A 23,941-nucleotide genomic window follows, 5' to 3' on the forward strand; every position below is an offset into this window, starting at 1 on the left:
AGATCAGCTCAGTTAAGAAGCTGAAAGAAAAAACTTTGTGGTTATCTTGTTTGGGTTTGGGAAGCTCATCATCTGTAAAACTGGAACAGCTCCACAGTGGCAAGAGGTTGCGTGCACTCAGCAGATCTTCCCTGTTTTAACTAAGACAATGGAAGCTGGTGGCAGGGGACAACTGGAAACTGAGGCTGGAAGGGCCACAAGAGAAGGGGCAAGCTAAGGGGGCCGTGAGGAAGAAAGGAAATGTGAGGAGGAAAAATGCCTTCTTGGTAATGATGGGGAGCTTTTAGAGAGGGTTACTAGAGGAAAATTAACTCTCTGGGAAGAGGGAGAAATCAGTGGAAAGCAGATACTAAGAGACAGCTGAAATGGATGGCTACACATCTTGTCAGAGGCTGAGAAATGCACACTTCCCAGAGCAGGTGGGGCGAGAGACTCTGGTCATCTTTTCTTCCTTTCGAGCTGCTGATTTGCTTAATGAATTACTGAAGTTTCTTCATCTCTAAGAAAATCTGATTGTTTTTCAGAAATTTTCATTTCTTTTACTGTCTCTAAGCCTTCTTTACATTCTACTTTGGAGTTTAGAACTTGTAGGAGGTTGATCTTAAAGTGACTATTTAGGGCGCCTGGGTGGCTCAGTTGGTTAAGCCACTGCCTTTGGCTCAGGTCATGATCCTGGAATCCTGGGATCGAGTCCCGCATCGGGCTCCCTGCTCAGCAGGGAGTCTGCTTCTCCCCCTGACCCTCTTCCCTCTCGTGCTCTCTGTCTCTCATTCTCTCTCTCTCAAATAAATAAATAAAATCTTTAAAAAAAATAAAAAAATAAAGTGACCATTTAAAAATAAGGGGCTCCTGATTGGCTCAGTAAGTTAAGTGTCTGCCTTCGGCTCGGTCATGATCCCAGGGTCCTGGGATCAAGCCCTGCATGGGGCTCCCTGCTTAGCGGGGAGTCTGTTTCTTCCTCTCCCTCTGCCCCTCTGCCTGCTTATGCTCTCTCTTCTCGCTCTCAAATAAATAAAATCTTAAAATAAATAATTTTATATATATGTTAATCTAAGCAAATATATATAATTCAGAATGCCAGCTCACCTACCTCTCCCCTTTATTCAGCTGAAGCAGGAATAAATCTGCCTAGACCACCCTTGTCCAAACCAAAGTTCTCCCAGCAGAAAAGAAGAGCAAGAGCTCCTCCCCCCCCCCTTTTCTTTAAAGTAAGCTCTAGGACGGCTGGGTGGCTCAGTCAGTTGGGCGTCTGCCTTCAGCTGGGGTCATGATCCCAGGGTCCTGGGATCGAGCCTCACAAGGGGCTCCCTGCTCAGCGGGGAAGCCTGCCTGCTTCTCCTTCTCCCTCTGCCCCTCCCCCGGCTTGTGCTCTCCCTCGCTTGCTCTCTCTCTCAAATAAATAAAGTCTTTAAAAAAATAAAGTAAGTAAGCTCTAGGCCCAATGTGGGGCTTGAACTCAAGACCCCGAGATCAAGAGTCACACGCTCTACCTACTGAGCCAGCCAGGCGCCCCATTTTCTTAACTTTTGGAATGTGTTGCCCTTGGCTGCCACTGACAATCTGCTGCCTTGAAGTCATTTCTAGACAACCTCCTGTGATTTATTGAGACCTGTAAACTCTGTCTTATTCACTTACTCCTCTCAAAGGGATCCCACAGAGACAGTCAGAGGACAAGAATTTTATTTTTCAATTGGCTTGATGCTTTCCAAAGGCCATCTCAGGCCATTAGGATCAAAGCAGAGAGGTTCCTTCAGCTGAGGGACCTACTTTGGTGCTAAATGAAATACCGAGGCACTTAATGCTCCTGGAACCCCCTCAAAATTAAAATAATTACTTCCTCCTATTCCCACATGTCTGTGCACAGCACAAGTTCTTGACCTTCCCTTGGCATCACAAATCTCAAAGGAAATGGCCAAATGAGTAGTTGTTCTAGATACTCACCTTGGATAAGAGAGTCTTTCAATATATTCCAATACATTCCACATGTTTTAGTTGATACATATTTTTGGAAGAGGAGTGTTGGGGATGGTTAAACATTAAAATGCTTTGTATTTTATACTGAAAATACATTAAAATACGTTCGGCTTCTACAAATGCAAGAATTGGTTCTCCTACCAATTCTTGAAAAAAACAAAACATTTTGCCTTTTGCCTTTGAAACTATCTACTGGGAATCTCTCACCATGTCTCAGTGCCAGGACTAGCACCCCAAGAAACCGATATTGGGCAAAATTGTGAAATGAGTAGGACACTCCCTATTTTCATAAGGGTTATCTCCTTGATGCTTTCATTCAATTACCATCACTAAGACATGTGCTAGACATACTGACTGGTGCTGGTGAGCAGGGGTGTGTGTTCAGGCAGGTGCGGGGAATACACAGAGCACAAGATATCAAAGGGACACACATTCCTGGAACAAATGCTGAATGTCTCCTGTGTGCCCTGTGCAGTGAAGGCTGGGAATACAGCAGTGCAAAGACCAGTCAAGAAGCCAGTTGTGGGGGCACCTGGCCGGCTCAGTCGGTTAAGCGTCTACCTTCGGCTCAGGTCATGATCCCAGGGTCCTGGGATTGAGCCCCATGTGGGGCTCCCTGCTTAGCGGGGAGTCTGCTTCACCCTCCCCCTCTCCCCCTGCTTGTGCGCTCTCTCTGTCAAATAAATAAAATCTTTAAAAAAAGCAAGCCAGTTGTGTGGTAAGAGAGCAGGGTCTAGGTCCACTTTATGCACAGCATTCCCCAACCTCACAAAATACCTGGCCCACAGTACGAGCTCAGTAAAATTTTGTTGAGTGTAAAGAATAATGCACAGAATAGACTGCACTCTACTAAGAGGCCATGGGGGAAAAGAAATCATTACAGTTACCCGAGAGGAATCTGTCACGGAAAAGTTCACCTAAACTAATTGTAGCTCTACTGTTATTTTTAATGTTTTATCTTGCCCCCTCCCTTCTCTGACAAACTGCATCAGAGACACCCCTGATTCTCCCCTACTCCCTCCCCCTTTCCTGCAATGTGCTGAAGAAAGGAACTTTCTGAGGATAGATGCTTTGTACCACATCTCAGAAGTCAACTTTAAGATAATTGCAGCGGAAGCAGCTTTTAATCAACTGACAGGCAGCTTTAAGAAAATTAATGAGGACAAAATCTTGGGAAGGAGTAAATCATTTTTGACAACAAAGCTGTCTCTCTTTTATCCCAATCTCCCCTTGAAGAAAAAGTACCCTTCCAGGATACAAAAATAAAATATCTTCATTTTTGGTTTTTGCCACTCCCAAGGCCAGACAAGATTAAGAAAGGCTCATTCTCTTAGATTTCTGGAGAATACTCTGGGATTGAACTAGAGTTCTAGGTCACTTTTGAAAATCAAACTTTCAGAATCTAGGAAGTATAGATGAGTGGATTATGTCACAGGCTAAATTCAGGGCAAGGAGGCTACAGTGAAGATTACATACTGAAGAATGGAGCTAGGACAGGCCCAAAGAGCCTGTACATGTTAGTTACATAAATGCTGGTCAGTGCTGACAGTGCTGGACACCCATCCTGCCCCAGGATCTAAGCTACAATTTAGTTGTGACTAATTTGAACACTCTGGATACCAAGCCTCTTCTGTGGTTCATTTTAATGAACTTATAATAATAATCTGTCATCACTAGGCTCTGTGAAGATGGCTGTAAAAATGACAGAAAATGGCTATAAAAAAGAGAAAGACAACTGATGTTTCTTTATAATCAGGATGACTCTACGATATCCATTAATGGGCATCATAGTGATGTATCCCATCAAGGGATAACAGTAGGTGGAATGTTGGAAAAGGGAACTCCAGAAGTACTCCTTCAGATGGGGAAGGGCCTGGAACGAAAGATAAAGATACTGCTTCTCACTTTTTAAGCTGAAGCATCTCTGTATTCTATAGCACGCAGGCAAGCAGGCATGAGCTCGCAGTTAAGAGCTCGAGTCAACTGAGGGCAGGTAAGAATTTTAATCAGAAATGGAAAATGGCCTCATGGCATTAGTTCTTAAAGTACTATCACTAGGATGCTAGCATGATCCAGAACGCCTTGGGCTGGAGGTATGCATCAATTTCTCAACTTCCTGTGAGTATCTGAAAGATCTGGTTATTAGGAGCCATAGAGATAAATCAGATGAGGTTCCAGAGACAGGGTGAGAGCAAAAAGGAAAAGGACAAAGTTACACTGACAGGTGAGGTCTAACTAGAACCCCCATGCAGTGAATGATTGGTTCTCCATCTTGACTGAGTGTGCAGTCATCGGGAGGGCTTGGTAAAACAAGGATGGCTGGGCCCCACCCCTAGATCCTCTGATTCAGCAGGTCTCACGTGAGGCTGAGAATCTGAATTTCTACTAAGTTCTCTGATGATGCTGATGTGGTCCCATGAGAACTACAGCCCAGTTACTTTTGAGTGGATCGTAGGTCTGTAAAAAAAAAATGGTAACAAATCTCCTTTCCTTCCCTGCTTCCTAGGATTGCTTGAGGATGCGGGGGATACATATCTCTGGAACCAGAGTTCCAGAGGAAGAAGGTGTACAATGGGGACAGTCCACCACTGAGGAGCAGGTCTCTCAAGGTAAAGAAGTAGGGGAGGAGGGGAGTGAAGAGGAAGAGAGGGGGAGAAGAGAGGAAAACGGGGGAGAGAAGGGGAAAAGGAAGGGGAGAGAAGGAAGGGGGAGAAGGAGGAAAGGAGAGAGGGGCTGGTCTCTTTCTAGCACCCCCTCCAGACCAATAATCTATCTAGGTAACAGTTGCTCGACACCTGAATGCAGTTTTACCACATAGCCACAAAGAAAAAGCTTTCAATAAAATTGACCCGTTAAGTATTTAAGGCTTTGCCTTAAAGAGCACTATGCTGTTCCACAGAGAAAGGAGAGCTGAACTGCTTTCTGTCCTGGAGCTTCTCCCATCCAAGTCAAATGACGGTGTCCTCATCCATCTCTTCTGCCAGTAAAATGACCAGAGAGAAAAGCAAACAGCACTGGTGAGATTCAAGCAACCCCTGCCTCTAGGACCTGCAGGGATTATGCAGTGAGGACCGCTTCAGTTCTTACTGAACCACTTATGCACCCACGTCCCCTACCTGTTGGGGGATGGTCTATGCGTCTGGGAAAAAGAGTAGACAGCATTTTACTTCCTGTGTTGAAAGCACTATCCTCATTCTTGCTTTCCAGCTCAAAATGCCCCCGAACCACCCCCCCACCCCCACCCCCAGCTGCTGACTTTTGCACTAGGTAAAATAGCACTTATTACTCACACAAAAGTGGAAGAGCAGTCTGGTATAGGAGTATTTCTGGTGTCATTAGTAATTTTATATTTTTGTTATTATGCTTTCACTTGGTTACAACCAAAGTTGTTATAATGTGCAAGTTGCCACTATTTTGGAAAATTAATTGCAGTTTTCTGTTACAATATTATGCCTTCTTCCAATTAGAAAATGAAAGCAGGGAAGGCACACAGGCAGCTTCGTGTTTTGAGAATTTAGCAAAACTTCAGCTCAGCAATCTCCAAATGCCTAACTTAAAAAACCAAACAGAAATGAACAGAAAAGCCCTCCCTGGCTCCAGAGCAAGGGAGTCAGACAGAAAATAAGCCCCTGAGGCAGAGTGGCATCCCCAGCCCAGAGGAGGCTGGAATGGACGGAGGGAAGGGGGAGATAAAACATGTGCTCAGTCTTATTTTTCCAGACTTGCCAATCATACTAAAATCGGGAAGACTGAGCCTAGCCTCAGAAGCAGAGAAGGGAAATATCAAAAGGACCCTGATCCTAGAAACAAGGATAAAAATTAAAATGGCTCAACATGGGCAAAGAACAGAACCCAGCACATGGCTATTCAAGGGAGGGCCCCGGAGGGCAGCAACAGCTGAGAAGAGATGGCAGGTGAAGCACAGCCAGCCAAAAAGCCAAGTAAGAGTCTGGTGGAAAATGGAGCCCAAAGGCCACCGTGCCCGCAACAAGATTAGCCAAGGATCAGAGCACCATGCATAAAACCACGAGTAAACCTGAGACTGTGTCTCTTCCTTGCTGAGGACGCTGAGGGCAGAGACCTCAAATGAAGAAAGCAGTCATTAAAAACAGCAGTTCTCAAACTCGAGTGCCTATCAGAATCACCTGGAAAGCCTGTTTTATAAATACAAACACCTGTGCCCCTCCCACCCCATTCTTATGTGGCTCTTTAGGCCTCAAGTGCTGTCTGTTTCTGACAAGGACCCCACGTATTCTAATGCAGGTTATCCGAGGAGCACAGTTTGAGAAGCACTAATCCAAGAGGTCTGAAGAACCGCTCAGAATAAATGCACCAAGGCAAGCCAGCAATTAGCAATTGATTTTCAGAAGAGTTTTCATATGGGACTGGGTAAGAGATCATCTCTTGGGGAGAGATGTCACTTAGTGGGAATTAAAAATAAGGTAAGTCAATGCTCTGGAGGACGTTCTCCTGGGACTGTCTGTTGGCCCAACAAGCTCACCTCTCTGAATATTACCATAGTGAATTCCAAGAGGTAAGACTAAAATGAAGGGGGATTCTGAGTAGAGAAGCTTGAGGACAGGCCCATCACCCACAAAAGCATTCCTTCGAAGACAGAGCATGACATTACAGATGGACACATCCACCTATACTTACCTGTGTAGAGGGAGATGCTCTACTGTCCCATTAAACCCTCGCTCCCTGTTCTCAGACAAAAAGGCACTTCTTGCCTTAAACGGTGGTACAGCACAGCTATCCAAAAAAGCTGGTGTCTTCCCTTCCACCAATGACTGAATTCAGGGACATTTGCTGAATGCTTTGGTGCCTCTGGAGGTAAGGGGCAACCAAGACCTGGAAAACCAGAAACCTTTCTGTAGCGCAGGGGGTTTAAAGTCAGACTTGGTGGAAAAAGGTAAGCAAAACCTTGCTCAGAAGCCTGGATCCTGTCTCTTGGGTGAGAGGAACACTTCCCAAATGGGAGCTTTCTAGTTACTTCAGCTCCCTAAGTGGCAGATGGTGCCTACTGAGAATCAAAAAAGCCTCACTAGGAGGCCTGAGAAATAGCTCTTGTCACGAGGCATACAGCAGCTGGCTAGCCGCCCTGAGCCCCTTAGCAGGACAGCAGTGGATTACCACACCTCCTCAGCAGACTCCTCCAACAGCGCTCCCTGAGCTGCCAGCCCCACATGTGACAACATCTTGGCTTCCGCCCTGTAGCTGTTTGCCCTCAGCCAGATGTTTCTGGCTACTTATGGGAAGGAGGAACCTTGCTAGGATGGAGGACTGGCAGGCTGGACCCAGGAGTTGGGCAGGAGCCCTGGCTTCTGGAAGAGGCTGGAGATGTCCATTAATGTTGCTGAAATCAGATCCTGTCTCTTAATGATTATAAACGATTATTCCACAATTAGGCAGGAAGGGTTTAGAAGAACAGCTATTGGGACCAGGATTCTAGGTAGTGAAAGGCAGACACCAGGTACTTTTACCATCCAAATCTGCTGAGGAGAAGCAAAATAATATGTAAACTAAACCTCAATGTCCATCCTCAAATATCTAGGTAAGAAAACAGGCCTGTGAACTTCACGACGTCCTCTCCCAAACACCTAATACCAGATCCTTCCAAAGTCACCTGGGATTCAGAAATCGGGACTTCCCTGTAAGTATGATGTCAAGAGCACAGACTGCCTGCTTCTACCCCTTCAGGGGCTTGGTGGAACATGCTGTCACCTATCACTGGTTCTGCTCGTTATCACCTAGAAATGCTAAGGAGGATGCTTTTCTTGAGATTCTCTTCCATTCATTCAGCTTCTCCTAAATGTCAGGTTCCTTATTAGGTACTTAGACTTCATAAACGTGGCACAGATATGGTCTGCACTCTCGAGGACCTCACAGTCCAAAAGAGGAGAATGAAATGGAAACAAGTTAAGTACAATCTGATGTGATGAGTGTTAACACAAGCTCGGGGGAACCAAGGTGGGTGGTGGCACAAGGAGGGAGTGATTTAGAAAGGTCCAGCAGAAGGGAAAGAGCTGCTGAAGTCAGGTTTGAGGGGAGCGGGGAGGCCAGGTAGAAGGCACACTGGTAAGAAAGGGCCTTCTGAAATTCAGGGTGCTTGGAAAGTGACTCAGTAGAGTCAGACAGAGGGCCCCTGTAGGAGATGGGAGGAAGAGGCTGGTGACTACCATGCTAGGCCACCCACTTTCTGTCACTTTCTACATAATGGATCCTATGGCTAGCTTTTTCTTTAAAACAAATGCTTCCATTCCAGGCATCAAGCATCTACATGCATCGCACTAAATGAAGGGCCCTGGGGGATATGTCCCTAAGGAGCTTACACTGAACCTAATTGGGCAGATTAAACATACACACCACTCAGTTAAAGAAAACACAAAACAACACATAAACAAGTGCATAAAGCTATAAATGGCACAACACAAAGTGCTAAGGGAATTCACAGGTTCTTAGCTTGAGACAGAGCTTAAATACCATCTAATTAGAGAACCATTCAAATGCTCAATTCCCCTTAGCAAAAGCAAATGAGCCCCCGTGGGAACTCAGAAACCAGTATGGTTGAGTCCAGAAGGCCACTAACCCCACGAGGCCCAGAAGGCTTTTATGGCAATACAAGAAAGGTCCTACCTCAGACAAGAGAGGGTCCCAATAGGACCTTCTTCTCCTAATAAAATGGATGAGACGGTTAAGAGCATAGCAGCTACCCAAAGGCCTCATCTTCCAACATGATTACAATCCACAGAAAAGAACATTTCATAGTATACATCTTGCTTCCTCAAAAAGTAATTTTTTTTTTAATAAGCATAAATATTTCATTGTGTCCTTCATATACCTCCAGACCAAAGGTCTCACACTGAGGTAAGGAGGTATTCAGTTTGGGCTTCATCCAAAGATACTTTCAAGCCTCTCGGGAGCTCAGCTCAGGAACTAGGGTGTGAGAAAGCTCTTGCCTTTTAATAGTCCAGAGCTTCTAAAAGTGAAGCCTGCTGGTCACAGATGGACTGCATTGCAGTCTTTCGTACTCCTTACGAGCATGCTACCTCTCACCCGGGTTGGGAGGTCACACCATTGACCTTCACTACCCTGCCAAGTCTGGAGAGCTGCCCTACAACGGAGGCACGAGCCATGGCACTCACCCTCATGGAGGTCTCGCCACCATGGGCCTGCTGCAGCCTGAAGACCTGGGCCACCATGTGCTCTGTGGAGGGATGTAGCAGGATCCTCCTCGAGGCCAAGCCCACCATTACGTATCGGCCCATTGGGGACAGGCTCACCGAAATGGCATTGGGACCTGAGAGCCAACAGAACAGAGAGACATTTCCCAGAGTTCTTGCCATCACAAGGAAATAATGTTCCCTCTCAGTCTTTTTCTCTTTATTTCCAATTTGCATCTTTGGTTACCCAGGGGCTCTCTCATAGGAGTGCAGTGAGGAGGACAATGAGAAGGCATGGCAAGTATTGAGTACAATGTATGACATACAGAAAGTACTTGACAAATGCTAACCACTGCCATCATAACACCACATCTTAAAAAATTGGCACCATACTGTAAATACTACTTTGAAATCTACTATTTCCACTTCATACGTAATGACCATTTTTCCACCATTAAATATTCTTTAGAGCATTTTAAAGGCCAAATGGTATTCTGCCCTGTCTGTGCATCATCATTTATTTAAGCAATTCTTCACCATTTGACATGTTTCTCTATGATAAGTAACACTGCTGTGAACATCCTTGTAGATAAATCTTTGTACAGTTTTCTGATTATTTCCTTAGAAGTGGGATTGCTGGATCAAAGGGAACATATACTTTAGGGGCTTTTAATACACAATACCATACTGCCTTGAAGCGTAGGAGTGTGCCAAGCTGTGACCAAAGCTCCTCCTTTATCCGTGGCCGTCACAACAGGAGCATGTTGGTGACGCTATTATGGCAGGAAGGACTCTTACTCTGAGAGTCTTCTGCAATGCTACCAGCCAGGACTCCTGCAAAGCAATCTTCCTCTGGCCTGTGCCCCAGGGAAGCAGGGGCAGGATATGACCATTACTCCTTCCTAAGCTGTGCCTCACCTAGGAATGCCCATGCCAAGGCACCAGCGTCCCTCTGTCGCTAGGTTGGGCTTCCTATCCCTTACCAAATCGCTTGGTGTAGAGCATTTCACCCAGGTTATGGGGGGCCAAGGAGTACACTGCCAGGATGCCTTCATCAGGAAAGCCCCTCTGGCTGCTAGGGATGAAAGCTGCCAGGAGCTGGCCATCTGCAGAAATGTCACAGCTGGCGTCATTGTAGATCTTGCAGTTCTGCACCAGCACATTCACGGAAGCTGCATCAGACAAAGAAAGAAAAGAGGGTAAGAAAGTTTGGAGTTGATGGTGTAAAAAATTCTGGGCCAAGAAATTCTGGGGCCTCTCTAAGGGCCTGAACCCTCTCTAAAAATGCTGAAGTCCACCCTGTCAATCAAACTAAAATGTCATGGAATAAGGAACACAAGAGGCAGGAAAGAGATGTGTCTTTACCACTTTAAAAGGAAACAACAGATAGTCAACACAATCACAACCACCTGCTGAGTCTTAGCTCACACTTAGGAAACATCATTTGAGAGAGATAAGGACAAAGTTATTAAAAATTGTTCCTGGAGAGCCACTCAACAGCTGTTATTGTCCAAAAGACCAAAACTAAGATGAGTGAAAATGCAAAACCACTGATTCCAAGAGAAAGGTGATCCAGGTAAAGCTTCCTTGGGGTGAGAGTCTTACTGCATAGCTGCTATGCAGTCTTGGAGAAGGAAGTCATTTCATTAGTTTGTGTCTTATTTTCTCATATCAGAGAAATGGAACAGTTAGAGACTTCAGTCTTCTGGACAGCTCCTTGCTACTATGAATCCCTAACGCCATTAAGAGAGGACAAAAAGAAACACAGCCCAGCTGTGGCTGGATGGCTGGAACTCTTCATTTCTCACTATGCTCTAGGCCTTATCCATACCATAAGCAAGCATCCAGGGGCAGCAGCCCCAGCCTGTACTTAGCAGCTACTAAGAATTAAGCCCAGGATCAGCCAGGCAGCAGGCTCAAGGGAACAGGGTAGAGATGGGGGTGGTGGAAGAATGTGTCAGCGGGGATGGGGAGATCCCGTTCCACATGACAGGACTAATGAGACTTTGGCCAGCACTGAGTCTGTGCCTGCAGGCTTTGTTTTGATTTTCATTCGCGTCTCCGAAGCCCTCTGTATAATTCCCTGCCAGGAGGAAGTGGCTTACCCTTGAGGAGAGCCTGGGAAAAGAGTGCCCAAACCATGGGCACAAGCAGAACAGCACAACACATCCAAAGGGACCAAGCTCCTCTGGGCTTTGTCTCACTTAGATCTACTTCAAATGTACCTGCAAAGAAACTTTTTGGTCCTTCTCTTATTTTAGAGATTACCTGGATGTCCACTGTCAAACGCATTATGGTTAAAAAAAAAAAGAGAGAGAAAGAAAGAGAGAAGAAGCCAAGCTCAGCGGGCCGTCATCAGATTCCAGGTGATCTATTCCAGGAAGCCCAAATGCTTGCCCTGGAAGATCAAGGGCAAGTTTCCCCAGGAAATTACTTTAAGGAACACAAAACAAAGAATTGCTTTTCAGGGGCCTTGAGGCTTAGGGGCTCAGGGACTCAAGAGTGATTTCTAACACTCTATATTCATCTTCCTCTCCCTGTGTGTTGCTAATGAAGCCACAGAGATGACAAAGTAGATCAAAAAAGACATCAGAACACAGCGATTAGGCTATTGTGCCAACTCTCGGGGGCTGACACCTACAGCACCATTACACACAAAACCGAGAAGGGACCACAAGGATGGCTCTGTTTGCTAACTAATAAAATAATGACATCCAAATATTCACTGCTATCACCATTAGGGCTCTGTACTGCTCAACTTCCAACCCACCATCTGCTCTACCCTGTGTGGCTAGATTTATCTAGTTAGCACTGAGACCGTCTGCTCCTTACTCAGGGTCCCAAGACTGGTGCCAAAAAGATGACAATCTTTTCCTCCTTCCCTGGACTGACACATGATTCCAGTTGGGGATATATAAAAAAGGGGGGGGGGGAAGGAACGGGGGAGGTGTCAGGAATGAGTCCATCTTGATTTTCTAACCTTGAGGCTGGCACAACCTTCAGAAAGATAAAAAGAAACTGAAAACTGAGGCTATAGCCACCAAACTTTAAGACAGTTTTGCACAATTACCATTTATTCCACATTTAATGTCTCAAAAATGCATGGTGGGTATTTTATGAAAGTATGCTTTTCTATCTTGCTGTTATGATCTCACTCATGTGTTAACATGCAACTCCGTCAAACATACAGAAGCCTATAGTAACCCTCAAAGCTCACCACTAAAGTAAAAAAAGCATTTAATTGCTTACTGCCAGATTAATTCCTAAGCAGGGCCAGGGTGGGAAGGAGAGGACAAGTAAGGTTTTCCTTTTTCTGGAAAGCTTGGCTCTAAGCCCCTGAAAAACCGGGCATATAGACAAAAAGTATTTTGTCAGCCTCCAATCCAGGCTGCTATGTTTGTGTTTACTACATTATGATGATTTGGAATCATCATAATGCCACCTCCCAAATTTCGTCCCCTCCCCACAAACCCCACCCAGTTTCAAAAGTGCTCCCAGTCATTGTGAGCACACAGACATGCAGATGACAAATGAAAAGAGAATGCTGAAAATTCAAGCACAGCTTCTCCGGCAGCAGGTTTAATTGCAGAAACTGTGCCGCTAGTGATCCAGGGTTTCACTCCTGCCCTAATGAAGGGGATGTGGCAGGCACACCGTGATGTGGTAGCTTCGTTTCTGCGAGCACTGGGTGGTGTGTTTACAATTTCATTTTTATTTCAAAGTTCCAATTAGCAGCTTACATTTGCCGCTCATTGTCTATTAATTTCCCAGGTGGAAATGGAAATGTTCAGTTACAATGGTGAGTGGTCACCGCTCCAATTCACTTGTGCTGCTTCTCCTCATAAGGCTGCAATTTTGATGAGTTAATTTACACAGGACGAGATTTCTTGGACCTGTTACTTGTTTTCTTGGGCCCTAGGAAAGTAATGCACTAATGGCAAGGACAACTCACTCTTTTTGGACTCAACAATAATGTAAGCAGGCAGAGAAAAAGGTGAAGTGAAATAAAGCCTAAGACACTAGCAACCCACACACCACTACAAATCTTTGTTCTGCTCCCTGCCTGGCCTTATGACACTGCTTCTCAAGTGTTAGCATGCATCAGAGTCACCTGGAGGGCTTACTAAAACACGGAATGTTGGGGTGAGGCCTGAGAATTTGCCTTTCTAACAAGTTCCCAGGTGTCTCTGATGCTGCTGGTCTGGGACCACATTTGATAACTGCCGCCTTACCAAACAGTCCTTGATCCCTGAGCCGTAGCTCCAGCAACCTGCCCTGCACTTAAAGGCAAAAACACATGTGGGGAAGGGTGATGGGGCAGCTCAAAATGGAAATAAAGGTTAGGAAAGAAAGGATTTTTCAAATCAAAGCTGCTTAAGAGCTTCAGGGGGGCAGCTCCAGGGGGAGAAAAAATGATGCAGAAGACAGCAGGAAGCCATGTTCCAGACTCTGCAATGTAATCTCCTCCTAATTATAAATGATTTCCAAGTAAAATGCCCTAGCAGGGAATGGGAGGGGTTAGAAATACTGATGCCTGGAGGAGCAGATGGCTCTGCCTTCCTATCAGCTCCATAAATTATAAACAAACACCTTGTACAAAGATCGATTTGTAGCCTGTTGCTGGCTGGCCAGATGAGGCCATGGGAGCGATTAGCAGTTGCAGTACTTTTGTAAATACATTAGATACTGATTTGGAAAACTCGAAGGGGTTTAAATCAGCAGGAATATTTCCTTTTGGCTATCTCTGAGCCCCTCAAGTTGCAGAATAAGACCTCCTGCACAGTCCTCCAGATAACACTACAAGCCCTCCCCAAAGGCAGCAATCACTACATCTCTTGTGGTGCGGTCTGCCTTACACCATTCTGCTGCTGGATTTCTGAAGGCTGGTGCTGGCAGGGCACCCAAGTGACCAATGCTCTTTACCAATAAGAGCTCACTCTTAAAAACCAGGGTGAACCCAATGAGCTACTTTTTCAGGAAAGTGTTCTTGAAATTATCTACATCTGTGAGGCCTTTTCATAAACTTCTAAACTTTACAGAGAGTAATTCATTAATAGTGCATCCTAACTGAGAGAAACATGTGGTGAGAATTTTTAATCTATCTCCAGAGAAAGTTAAATACAATTCAGATTAAGTCAGATGACCAGCAACATAGTAGCTGTTGAACACATGAGTAAAACTCAAGACCAGTGGCTCCCAGGCATGGGCTGTGCCAAAGCCAAAGGCTACCCTCCACTGAGAGGTACGAGGTGTTCAGAAATGAATCCTACAGCAAAAAAGATTCCCTACTTACTTTTCTCACAGCTGAATCTGTCAAGAGTGAAGCTGCCAACTGTAACTAGACTTTATTCAGACCAACCAGCAAACACAGTTAAGAGCTAATGACAGGAAACTCAGATAAAAGTGACTGTCATTCTAGAGGGTAATACCATTGAAAGGAACATTGGCTATCATCGAACATATATGCCCTAAACTCCCAGAATGCAGTTTTTCTTCTAAGGTCAAAACTAAGAAAAATAGGGCACGATTAAAAAGCAGAATTCTAACACCATGCATGAGCCGAACTAGTCCTTCTGGTTGCACATGATGCTCTCTGATCAACTCAGGCTTTACAAGAGTCAGGATCAAAAGATGTAAGAAGAAACACAGAAGGGGAATTACAGGAAGTTGTAGTTGGAACAAGTTGAGGCTTATACAAAACATGTTAAGGACGACCAGAAAGGGCATCAAAGCTATGCTAGCAGCATATTCAATGCGTGTATTCTGAATATTTTGCTCTTCTAGCAAGGCAAATGATCTGTGACTGGGTAGAAACAACATGCTTGAGAAGGATGGGGAGCCCATTACAGATAAGGCAACAGGGTGAGAGCAACGTCTTGTTTACATGAACATCACTCTCCAGAGAGGAAGACTACATAGCTCAGAGTAGTAAAGACGGGGGGGGGGGGGGGGGGGGGCAAGTGGGAATTTAGAGTTATGGCCATACTCTCAAAGAATCATGGTGCAATTTTCTCGAAAAAGACATAATGCAAATAGCTAGCACTCACTGACCATTTACTATATGTCAGGCATTGTTCAGAATACCTAACATTATTAACTAACTTAATTCTCATAATAACCCTATGAGGTTTGCGCTATTAAATTCTCATTTTATAGAAAAGAAATGAAGTTGGAGAGAGATTAAGTAACTAACCACGGTCATACTGCTAGAAGATGGCTGACCAGGGATTCAAACCCAGATAGTGCAGCTTAAGAGTTCGCGTGTTTAACCATCATAGGACAGTTGACAGAGAAAGTTATCAAAGAACTACCTCTCCCTATGCATGCAAAAGCAAGCAAGAGAACAAGCAAACAAGCAAGCAAGCATGCATGCATGCATGCATGCATCAGGCCCAGACCTTTAAAGTACAAAAAGTCTAAGTAATTCCAATTCTATTTAAACTGTTCCAAAGAAAAAAAAGAAAAACTTCCAAATTATATTTATAACACAAGCACAGTAACATTGATACCCAAATCCATAGATTTCATAAAAAAGAAAAGTCTGGACAGAGCCATCTCCCTTACAAATATCAGTGAAAAAAGTCTATTAGCAAGCTACAGGGAAGGAATTTTACATTAAAGGACCAGGTGGGGTTTATTCAAGAAATGTAAGGATGGGTTCAATATTACAGAATCTATTAACATAATGATTATACTATTAGATCAAAGGAGAGGGAAAAAAACGTACGATCATCTTCATAGATACTGAAAAGTCATGACTAAATTCAATATCCATTCTTGATACAAACTCTCAATAAAATAGGAATAGATGACTTCCTTAAAATGATAAACTAGTTCTAGTTCAACCTAAAAGCCGGAAATATGCTTACTGGGAAAAAGCTAGGGGCGCCTGACTAGCTCAGTCAGAGGAGCATGTGACTCTTGATCTCAGGGTCATGAGTTCAAGCCCCACGTTGGGTGTAGAGATTACTTAAATAAGTAAAACTTAAAAAAAAAAAAGTACTGGGAAAAAGTTAGACGTTTTCCCACTAAAATCAGGAGCAATATGAGGATGACTGCTATTATTTAACATTGTTTTGATGGTAGCCAAAGCAAATAGACAAGAGAAAGAAATCACAAATGTAAAACTTAGGATGGAGGAGATAAAATTATCATTACTTACAGATAACAAACCTAGAACACCCAGCAGATTTACCTGAGTAACTAAAATTAGTAAACAATTCAGTAAGATAGTAGTAGGATTTTAAAAATAAGTTTTAACAGTAAACTTAAGAACTGTATAGGATGTAGGGGCGCCTGGCTGGCTCAGTAGGTTAAGCATCCAAATCTTGGTTTCAGCTCAGGTCGCATCTCGGGGCAGCGGGATCGAGCCCTGCATCAGGCTCCATGCTCAGCAGGGAGTCTGCTTGGGATTCTCTCCCGTTCCTTCTGTCCCTCCTCCTGCTCGCCTGCATGGACGCGCACACGCTCGCTCTCTCAAATAAATAAATAAATAAACCAAAGAATCATAAAGGAGCTATATGAAGAAAACTTTAAAACATTCCTAAGAACACAAGAGAAACTTGTGGAAATGGAAAAATCATGCCATATTCTTAAATCTAACCATAAAGATATTGAATCTCCTTCAGTTAATTTACAAATTTAATGTGACTGCAATAATTATATTAATAGGATTTTTTCAGGGGGAGAAGGGAAGAAGCAAAATAGTTTTCAAGTCCATACAGGAAAACAAAACTGCCTGAGCAGACAGGAAAATCTGGATTAAAAAAAATTACAAGAAGAGACGGGTCCTATTAGATTCTCTAACACAATGCCTGAAAACTTGAATCCCGGTAGTACTCTCACATGAATAATCAAACAGGTCACTAGCACAGAACGGACAGTCTAGAAATCCACCTAAATATACACGGGAAAGTAAAAATAGGATCGAAGTGACGTCCCAAATCAATGGAGACAAATGAATTAGTCTATAAACTGGTTGGGACAAGTGAGTAGCCATATGGGGTAAAAGTTGGTTCATATTCTGCTTATTTAGGACTAGGTTAAACTTCTATGAATCAAAGACTTAAAGGTAAAATTAAACCTAAAATATAAAAGTACTAACTGATCCTCCTAATGATGACACAAAACCTGGGAACCATAAATGGAAAGTTGGATAATTCTGACTACTTAAAATAAGTTCTATGACAAAAATAACCTTCAGCAAAGTCAAAAGAAAAATGACAACTAGGAAACTCCTTTTGTATGTTAATTTTCTGATTTAGAAAGAGCTCCTGTAGAACTGATAAGGAAAAGATCAGCAACACAATAAAAAATAGGTAAAGCACAGGGACCAGTCAAGAAAAGGCAATATACACGAGCTAAGTGTGTAAAGAGGCACACAACCTGGTTTGTAATATGATAAATACAAATTTAAAATACCTGCATACTATTTTTTACCTATCAGATTTGCAAATATCCAAAAATATGGTAACACAGTCTACAAGCAAGAGTTGAGGGGGAACAGGCATTCTCATAAACTGCAGATAAGAGTGTAAATGGGCATAACCCCTACAGAGGGTGACTTAGCAGCATTTACCCACATCACAGATGTATGTACTCTTCCTAACTACAATTCCACTTCTAGGGATTTATCCTATAGGGATTTATCCTGTAGATAATCTTGCACAGGTGCAAAATGACAAACTGCAACATGTTTTGTATAGCAAAGACTGAAAACAATTTAAAAGTTCCTCAGAGAAGACTAGTTGAAAAATGACTGATTAAAAGAGGCAACCCAGAGATTCCACTTGGACAATGGAAAACTAGGCAGTCATTAAAAAAGAAAGAGTAAACTCCTCTTTATATACTGGTATGTAAAGATCACCAAGATATACGGTAAAGTACAGAAAGCAAAGTGCAGAAAGAAGAGTGTATAACATGTTACCATCTGGGTTAAACAGAAGATGGAAAAACATACATTTGCATTGCCTATATATTATATATACATACATACAATATCCTTGAAAGGATACACAAGAAACTGCTAATTGTGGTTGCCTCTGGGGAGGAGTGGCCTATAGCTGAGAGCAGTTGGGAAACTTCACTGTCTGTTATTTTATAGTCCAAAATTTTTTGAATGGTGAATGTATTTCAGATTATAATTAAAAAAAAACAAATAAACAATATAAACAAAATAACTGGAAATAAACTGTGGCAAAGAAGATGCGGGCCAGAAATCTGGAGATGAACAAGCAAACCTGGTATTCAATAAAGGAAAAAGTAGATTGCAGTTGATTCCCAGAAGAGTTAAAGAAAAGATTATTGAACATGTGGCTTATAAGCACTTAGAAAGAAAGAAATGATTGCTACTGTGGTTTCACTAAGATCAGGATATAAAAAATTAACCTCATTTTCATGGTCTGATAAGGATACCAAGACTGGCATATCGGGAAATGCCACAGACAGAGAATATCTTGATTATTTTAAGGCATCTGACAAATTCTTACAATACCTTGCAGACAAGATTAAAAGAAAAAAACAAAACAAAACGTGGGCTTCAGTTGTGAACACCAGGCCAGGGTGCTAATTCAGGAACCAAAGTTGACACAAGAGGAAGTCCACAGCAACATCACACAAGGCCCAGTACAATGTCCTGACTGATCGACCATTTTTCCTAGTAATCCAAAGGAAGACAGAGAAAGTGTATTTATCGAATTAGTAGGTGACGTAAGACTGAGAGAAAAGGACTGAATCCAAAGTTCAGAAAGACATTGAGAAGGAGGAGCTAGGAAGTGCAACTGATACTATGAAGAGAAAACTTAACAGAAGCAAATCCAAACCTGTTTTGGTTTTTAAAAGATTCAAACTGCACAAATAAACATAATGGTAGAGCCTCAATTTCTTAATAATTATCTAGGAATTTGAAGTGACCGAAACTGAATAGTGGCTTCAGGAAAAGCTTCTGAAATCTCAGGCTGAATTAACACTGTCCAAACCACCATTGTGCTACGTACTGGACAGCTCCCATCTGGAGTTTTCTACTCTGTTCTGGTCCCCCACAGTCAAACAGGAAGGTGAACAGAACTGTCAAGGATTTGGAAACCAGATGAGTAAAAGGAACCTCAGGAAGGAAGTCTGGCCTGAGAAGAAAGATTCAAAGGGAAATGACAATTTATCTTCAAACAGCTGAGGACCATCAGAAGAGGTATCATTAGACATATTCTATGGAGATTCAGGGGTAGAACCAGGACCAACGGGAAGAAATAACAGCAAGGGAACAATAACAGAAGCTTATCAGTGAAAGATCAGGCCATCTCACCAGATAGTGTGACCTATCACTTTAAGTATTCAAGCAGAGGCTGAACTGCCACTTCTAGGAATGTGCAAGTCCTTCATTAGATAGCAATTGAAATAACTTGTCTAAAATGCTGTGATGGGAGACACCTGGGTGGCACAGTTGGTTAAGCGTCCAAATCCTAATTTTGGCTCAGGTCATGATCTCAGGATCCTGGCATCGAGCCCCGCACTGGTCTCCACGCTCAGCGCAGAGTCTATTTGAGATTCTCTCTCTCCCCTTCTCCCTCTGCCCCTCTCGCTCATGCTGTCTCTCTCTCTTAAATAAATAAACAAAATCTTTGAAAAATAAAATAAAATAAAATAAAATAAAATAAAATAAAATAAAATAAAATAAAATAAAATAAAACGCTGCAATGAACAACTGGGATATGGGATTGCAGGCTTCAGACATATGTTTGTGAATTAAATACTAACCATGTCATTCACTTTGTTCCATCCAGCTCTGGATTAATAAATGAGTTTCACATCACCACAGTCTTTCCTCAAGGGGCACAAGGGCTAGCTCTCAGCTCCTATACTCCCTTCTCTTTCCCTGCTTCTCAGTTCCACTTAAACATTGAGGCTTAGGACAATGAGCTACTAGTTGGTGAACTCCCCAGAAGAGAGACACCTTCACCTTTGTGTCCATCTTGGCATTGCTCCTAGCACCACAGCTACCATGGGTCGCTGCTCAGGGTGGGTGCTTAAAACATGTCTGCTGAATTACTGATGGAGAGCTGCAGAAACAGTACCGGGAAATCAGCTGCTCAACAAGATGATGAAAACTCCAGTGCTCCATGGGCTTCTGAGTTCAGGCTCACCAGTAAGAAATACCCCTTCCACCAGGACCAGCTCCACTTTGGCTTACCATTACTGATTTCAGGGAGGTCAAACTTAGTGAAGTCCCACCACTGGAGCCGGTAGGTAGTATTGGCAATGTTACTGGCCACAGCAGACTGTCCATCACCAATCACTGCCCCTGGTGGGGGAGAAGACAAAGAGAGCACAGTATAGTCTTTATCCATGTTTCCTCTGCAAACATAAAACAACATGTACTGGGATTAGCAGGAGAGGGGGAAGAGGAAGAACCATCTGCCAAGTCCCCATCTCAAAGAGAAAGCAAAGATATCTCAAGAACAATTCTACCAGAAACATAATCCCATTCATCGGCCCCTCCAATGATTATTTAACATTTCCTTAGTGCCAACAATGTGGCAGGTACTGTATATGTCCTGTCTGGTAGACTCTCAGTCTAAAGAGACAAATGAGTTTTCACAGAAATGCGTGTCGGGGTGGGGGGGGGCGGGAGTGAAAAATGGGAGGACAACATTAACACAGAAAAGCCACACAGAAAAGCATTTCATTCCTGGATGTCTTTGTAGTAAGCAACGCTCTTTGGGAGAAAGCATCTCCTCCTTTGTATACAACCTTCTTCCAAATAAAACATCTCAAAAGGAGGTTTCCTCCAGGGAAGAGGTGGCCAGTATATAGCTGACTGGATAGATAGAGACAGTAAAGAACAAATGAAGTCATGTTTGTTAATTTCTTCTGGACCCCTGGCATGTAACACAGCAGAAATTTACGAGTCTGGCTTTTCAGTATCAGAGTATTTTTTATTAAGGCAATATTTTACAAACCCCTCCCCTTCCTGCCCCATGAGAACTTCCTTGAATCTGGATTCACTTGAAACATCTCACGGTTTAACTTTCCCTGAGATATACACTTCTGCATGACATTTTTTTCCTTGGTAACCAATTAAATAAAAAATGGATTTTTTTTAACAGGGTGACACTTTAATTTGCAGTTGTATTTCATTTACATGAACATGTCATTTCCTCCTCCTCTTTCCGAGGTGCATTTCATACACAACCACCCTTTTGATCAGACAGAGCCAAACCTTCTTGGGAGAATAGAACACTGTTGTATGCTAGACAACCTAAACGGTATTCTCTGCTGCAAATCACCTACTTTAAGAAACTGAACTTGTCAGAACTTACTAGCCTTGGAACAATGGACAATTTTATACCTAGATTCTTCAGTATCACTGCAAAAAGGTCCTGTCATCTATTTCCCACCACCCCCCTTTTGGTGAGCTGCATTTATTGCTCTGCCATTCCTGGTCTTTCGTTATTCTTTCCTCAAATGGTCAAGAGAGGTTGTTCAGAGAGCAAATGTTCTCCATACAAGCCAGAAAAGTACTCTTCTCCCTCTTCTCCAGTTGCAGCAAGCTATTACATAAGAAGACTCTCTTCAACATTAGTTTATTGATGGTGTCCTTGTCCCAGTTTCAATTTGTAAAGAAAGGTGAAAACGGTTCATTTCCAAGATGATAATACTGCTAAGATGATATATTCTCAATATGAGTAATAGTGCCCCCATGGGGGCGAAAACTGGTTCATGGGGAAATCTTAGTGCAATCACTAGCTCGCCTCCAATACACTGTAGTATATGACAGATATACAGCCTATCTATGATATTAAAATTTCATGGGATGGGGGATGATTAGGGAAAAAATGTCTACGAAATCTCCTTAGGATGGTAGTAATTACATAAAGGTTGAGGAATATGGTTCTAGGTAAACCAATACCCCCACCACAATTTATTCTTTAAAATCTTACAGATTCAAAGACATAGACCCAAATGGTCATGATCTCCCCTGAAGGCCTGAGAATTATAGCATTTGGGGGTGCTGTCAATGAGCCCACTGACCTCAAACTCCTACTGAAGGTCCTGTGGCATATCACTCAATGAGGTAAATAAATATGTTAATAATTTTAACCTTTATAGAATATTCTATAAGAATTACATCTGACTTGGGAACTTTTGCTGAGCAACTCCTGGGTCATGAGGAGGGTAAGCTACATATAGGACTTTCTTAATAGGAACATTTTATTTTTTTAGGCCCCTTTGATAATGAAAATCATTTTTTAGTTCTAAGGTCTACCACCATCGCTGGAAAAGAATTACTCAGTTTCACTCTGATCCAGGCTCAACATCATTGAACTTATGAAGTGTTCCCCTGGCTTGTTTATCTAGATAGATGACATCTCCCTCTGACCACCAGTCTTTCTCACACCACTGTAGTTCCTTATCATGTCCTCCAACTTTTAACAGAAAAGCATAAAACACAAAATAATAGAAGGTAAGTTGATTTCTCAGTTGATGAACGAAATGCTAGCTGCTAAAAAAGAGTAGGAAATAAACTGAAGAAACAAACCCTGTACTCTAGGAGCTTAAAATCTGGGGGAGAGGATGGGAGCTACAATCCGGAAAACAGTTCAGGAAAATACCAGATGCTTTAAGAGTGCTGTGGATCTGCAACTAGGAACACAACGATTAAGACGCCAAACCCCCAGCTCCAGAAGCTCCCGTACCATCCATGCCTCCAGAAATGTTTTCTGGAGAACAGCTGTGCAATGTAATAAACACGGATGGGTAGCACTGTGTGGAAGGGATTGGGGAGGTGTTCTCTGCCAACGGTGCCAGAGCGCTGAAGAGAAATGGAGCCTGGCACCAGGGAGTCGATTTTCAGTGCCGTGTAAACACAGATTAGGAAGCAAAAGATGCCAGCAACAGATTAGCGTATTGTCACCAGGTTCTTTTCTGCAAGAGCTGCAAGCCAGCTGAGCCTATCTCTCGGAAACATCAGGAAGAAAAAGTATCACCCTATTAAAAAGCCCCAACCATTTAGTAGGCCTCTGGCCACTAAGCTGAAGGTATAGGAAATGTGCCAGAATGAGCTAATGGACTAAGCTACAAGGTATTTACATAGGAGGCACTTAGCCTCAGAAGCCAAATCCTGAGAGACTGCTGAGAGATTTTGGAGGCCTCAAGGTTTTCTCAGTAATAATGGGATGGAACAAGCTAGACTCAGGGTTTTTCAACCTCCAGTACTGATATTTGGGGCCAGAAAATTCTTTGTTTAGGGTGTGCGGTTGGTCTTGGGCTTTTGGAGGATGTTTAGCAAAACCCCTGGCCTCTGCCCACTAGATGCCAGTGGCACACTACCCCCCTCACCCAGTTGTGACAACCAAAATTGTTTCCGAACATTTGCCAAATGGTCCTTGGGGACCAAAATCATCCCTGGTTAGAAAACTCCAAGCTAAATAAATATAGCCTACATTTTTAACTCCAAGATAGGTGCTCTTAGGAAGTACCACTACTAGAATTCCCACTGCTAACAGCATGCAAACTCAGTGATATTGATTTTGGAAAGAAACTAATCAAAGGCATAGCATTACACAAATATTCCCTTAGCAAACTTAGGTTCCCATTTCTGTCATGGATTAGAGGCTAGCTTGAACTGGGATATTATGGCTTGTAGTTTGTTTTTTGTATGGTGTCTGAGAATACAGGCTTCAGAATCAGACGTACTTGATTTTGACACTTCCTCCTAGTATCTACTGTAGTGTGACTGTGTTAATTAATCTCTCTGAACCTCAGTTTTCTGATCTGTAAGAAGGGTATAATAATAACTACAGGAGCAT

The 23,941-nt window shown here is 43.1% G+C and overlaps 1 protein-coding gene across 10 annotated transcripts in view; it reads right to left on the minus strand.

Annotated features, from left to right (window-relative positions):
• Positions 1 to 23,941, minus strand: part of AMBRA1 (autophagy and beclin 1 regulator 1) — a 171,896-nt gene that overhangs the window by 20,658 nt on the left and 127,297 nt on the right. For all 10 annotated transcript variants that reach the window (XM_027581235.1, XM_027581232.1, XM_027581228.1 and 7 more), the window contains 3 exons: positions 20,323 to 20,433; positions 10,121 to 10,309; positions 9,120 to 9,274 (listed from right to left, as the gene is read on the minus strand). In XM_027581235.1, coding sequence (XP_027437036.1) covers positions 9,120 to 9,274; positions 10,121 to 10,309; positions 20,323 to 20,433 — 455 coding nt within the window. The remainder of the gene's footprint in view (positions 1 to 9,119; positions 9,275 to 10,120; positions 10,310 to 20,322; positions 20,434 to 23,941) is intronic.

Source organism: Zalophus californianus, chromosome 11 (assembly GCF_009762305.2).
Source record: "Zalophus californianus isolate mZalCal1 chromosome 11, mZalCal1.pri.v2, whole genome shotgun sequence".
NCBI classification, from domain to species: domain Eukaryota; kingdom Metazoa; phylum Chordata; class Mammalia; order Carnivora; family Otariidae; genus Zalophus; species Zalophus californianus.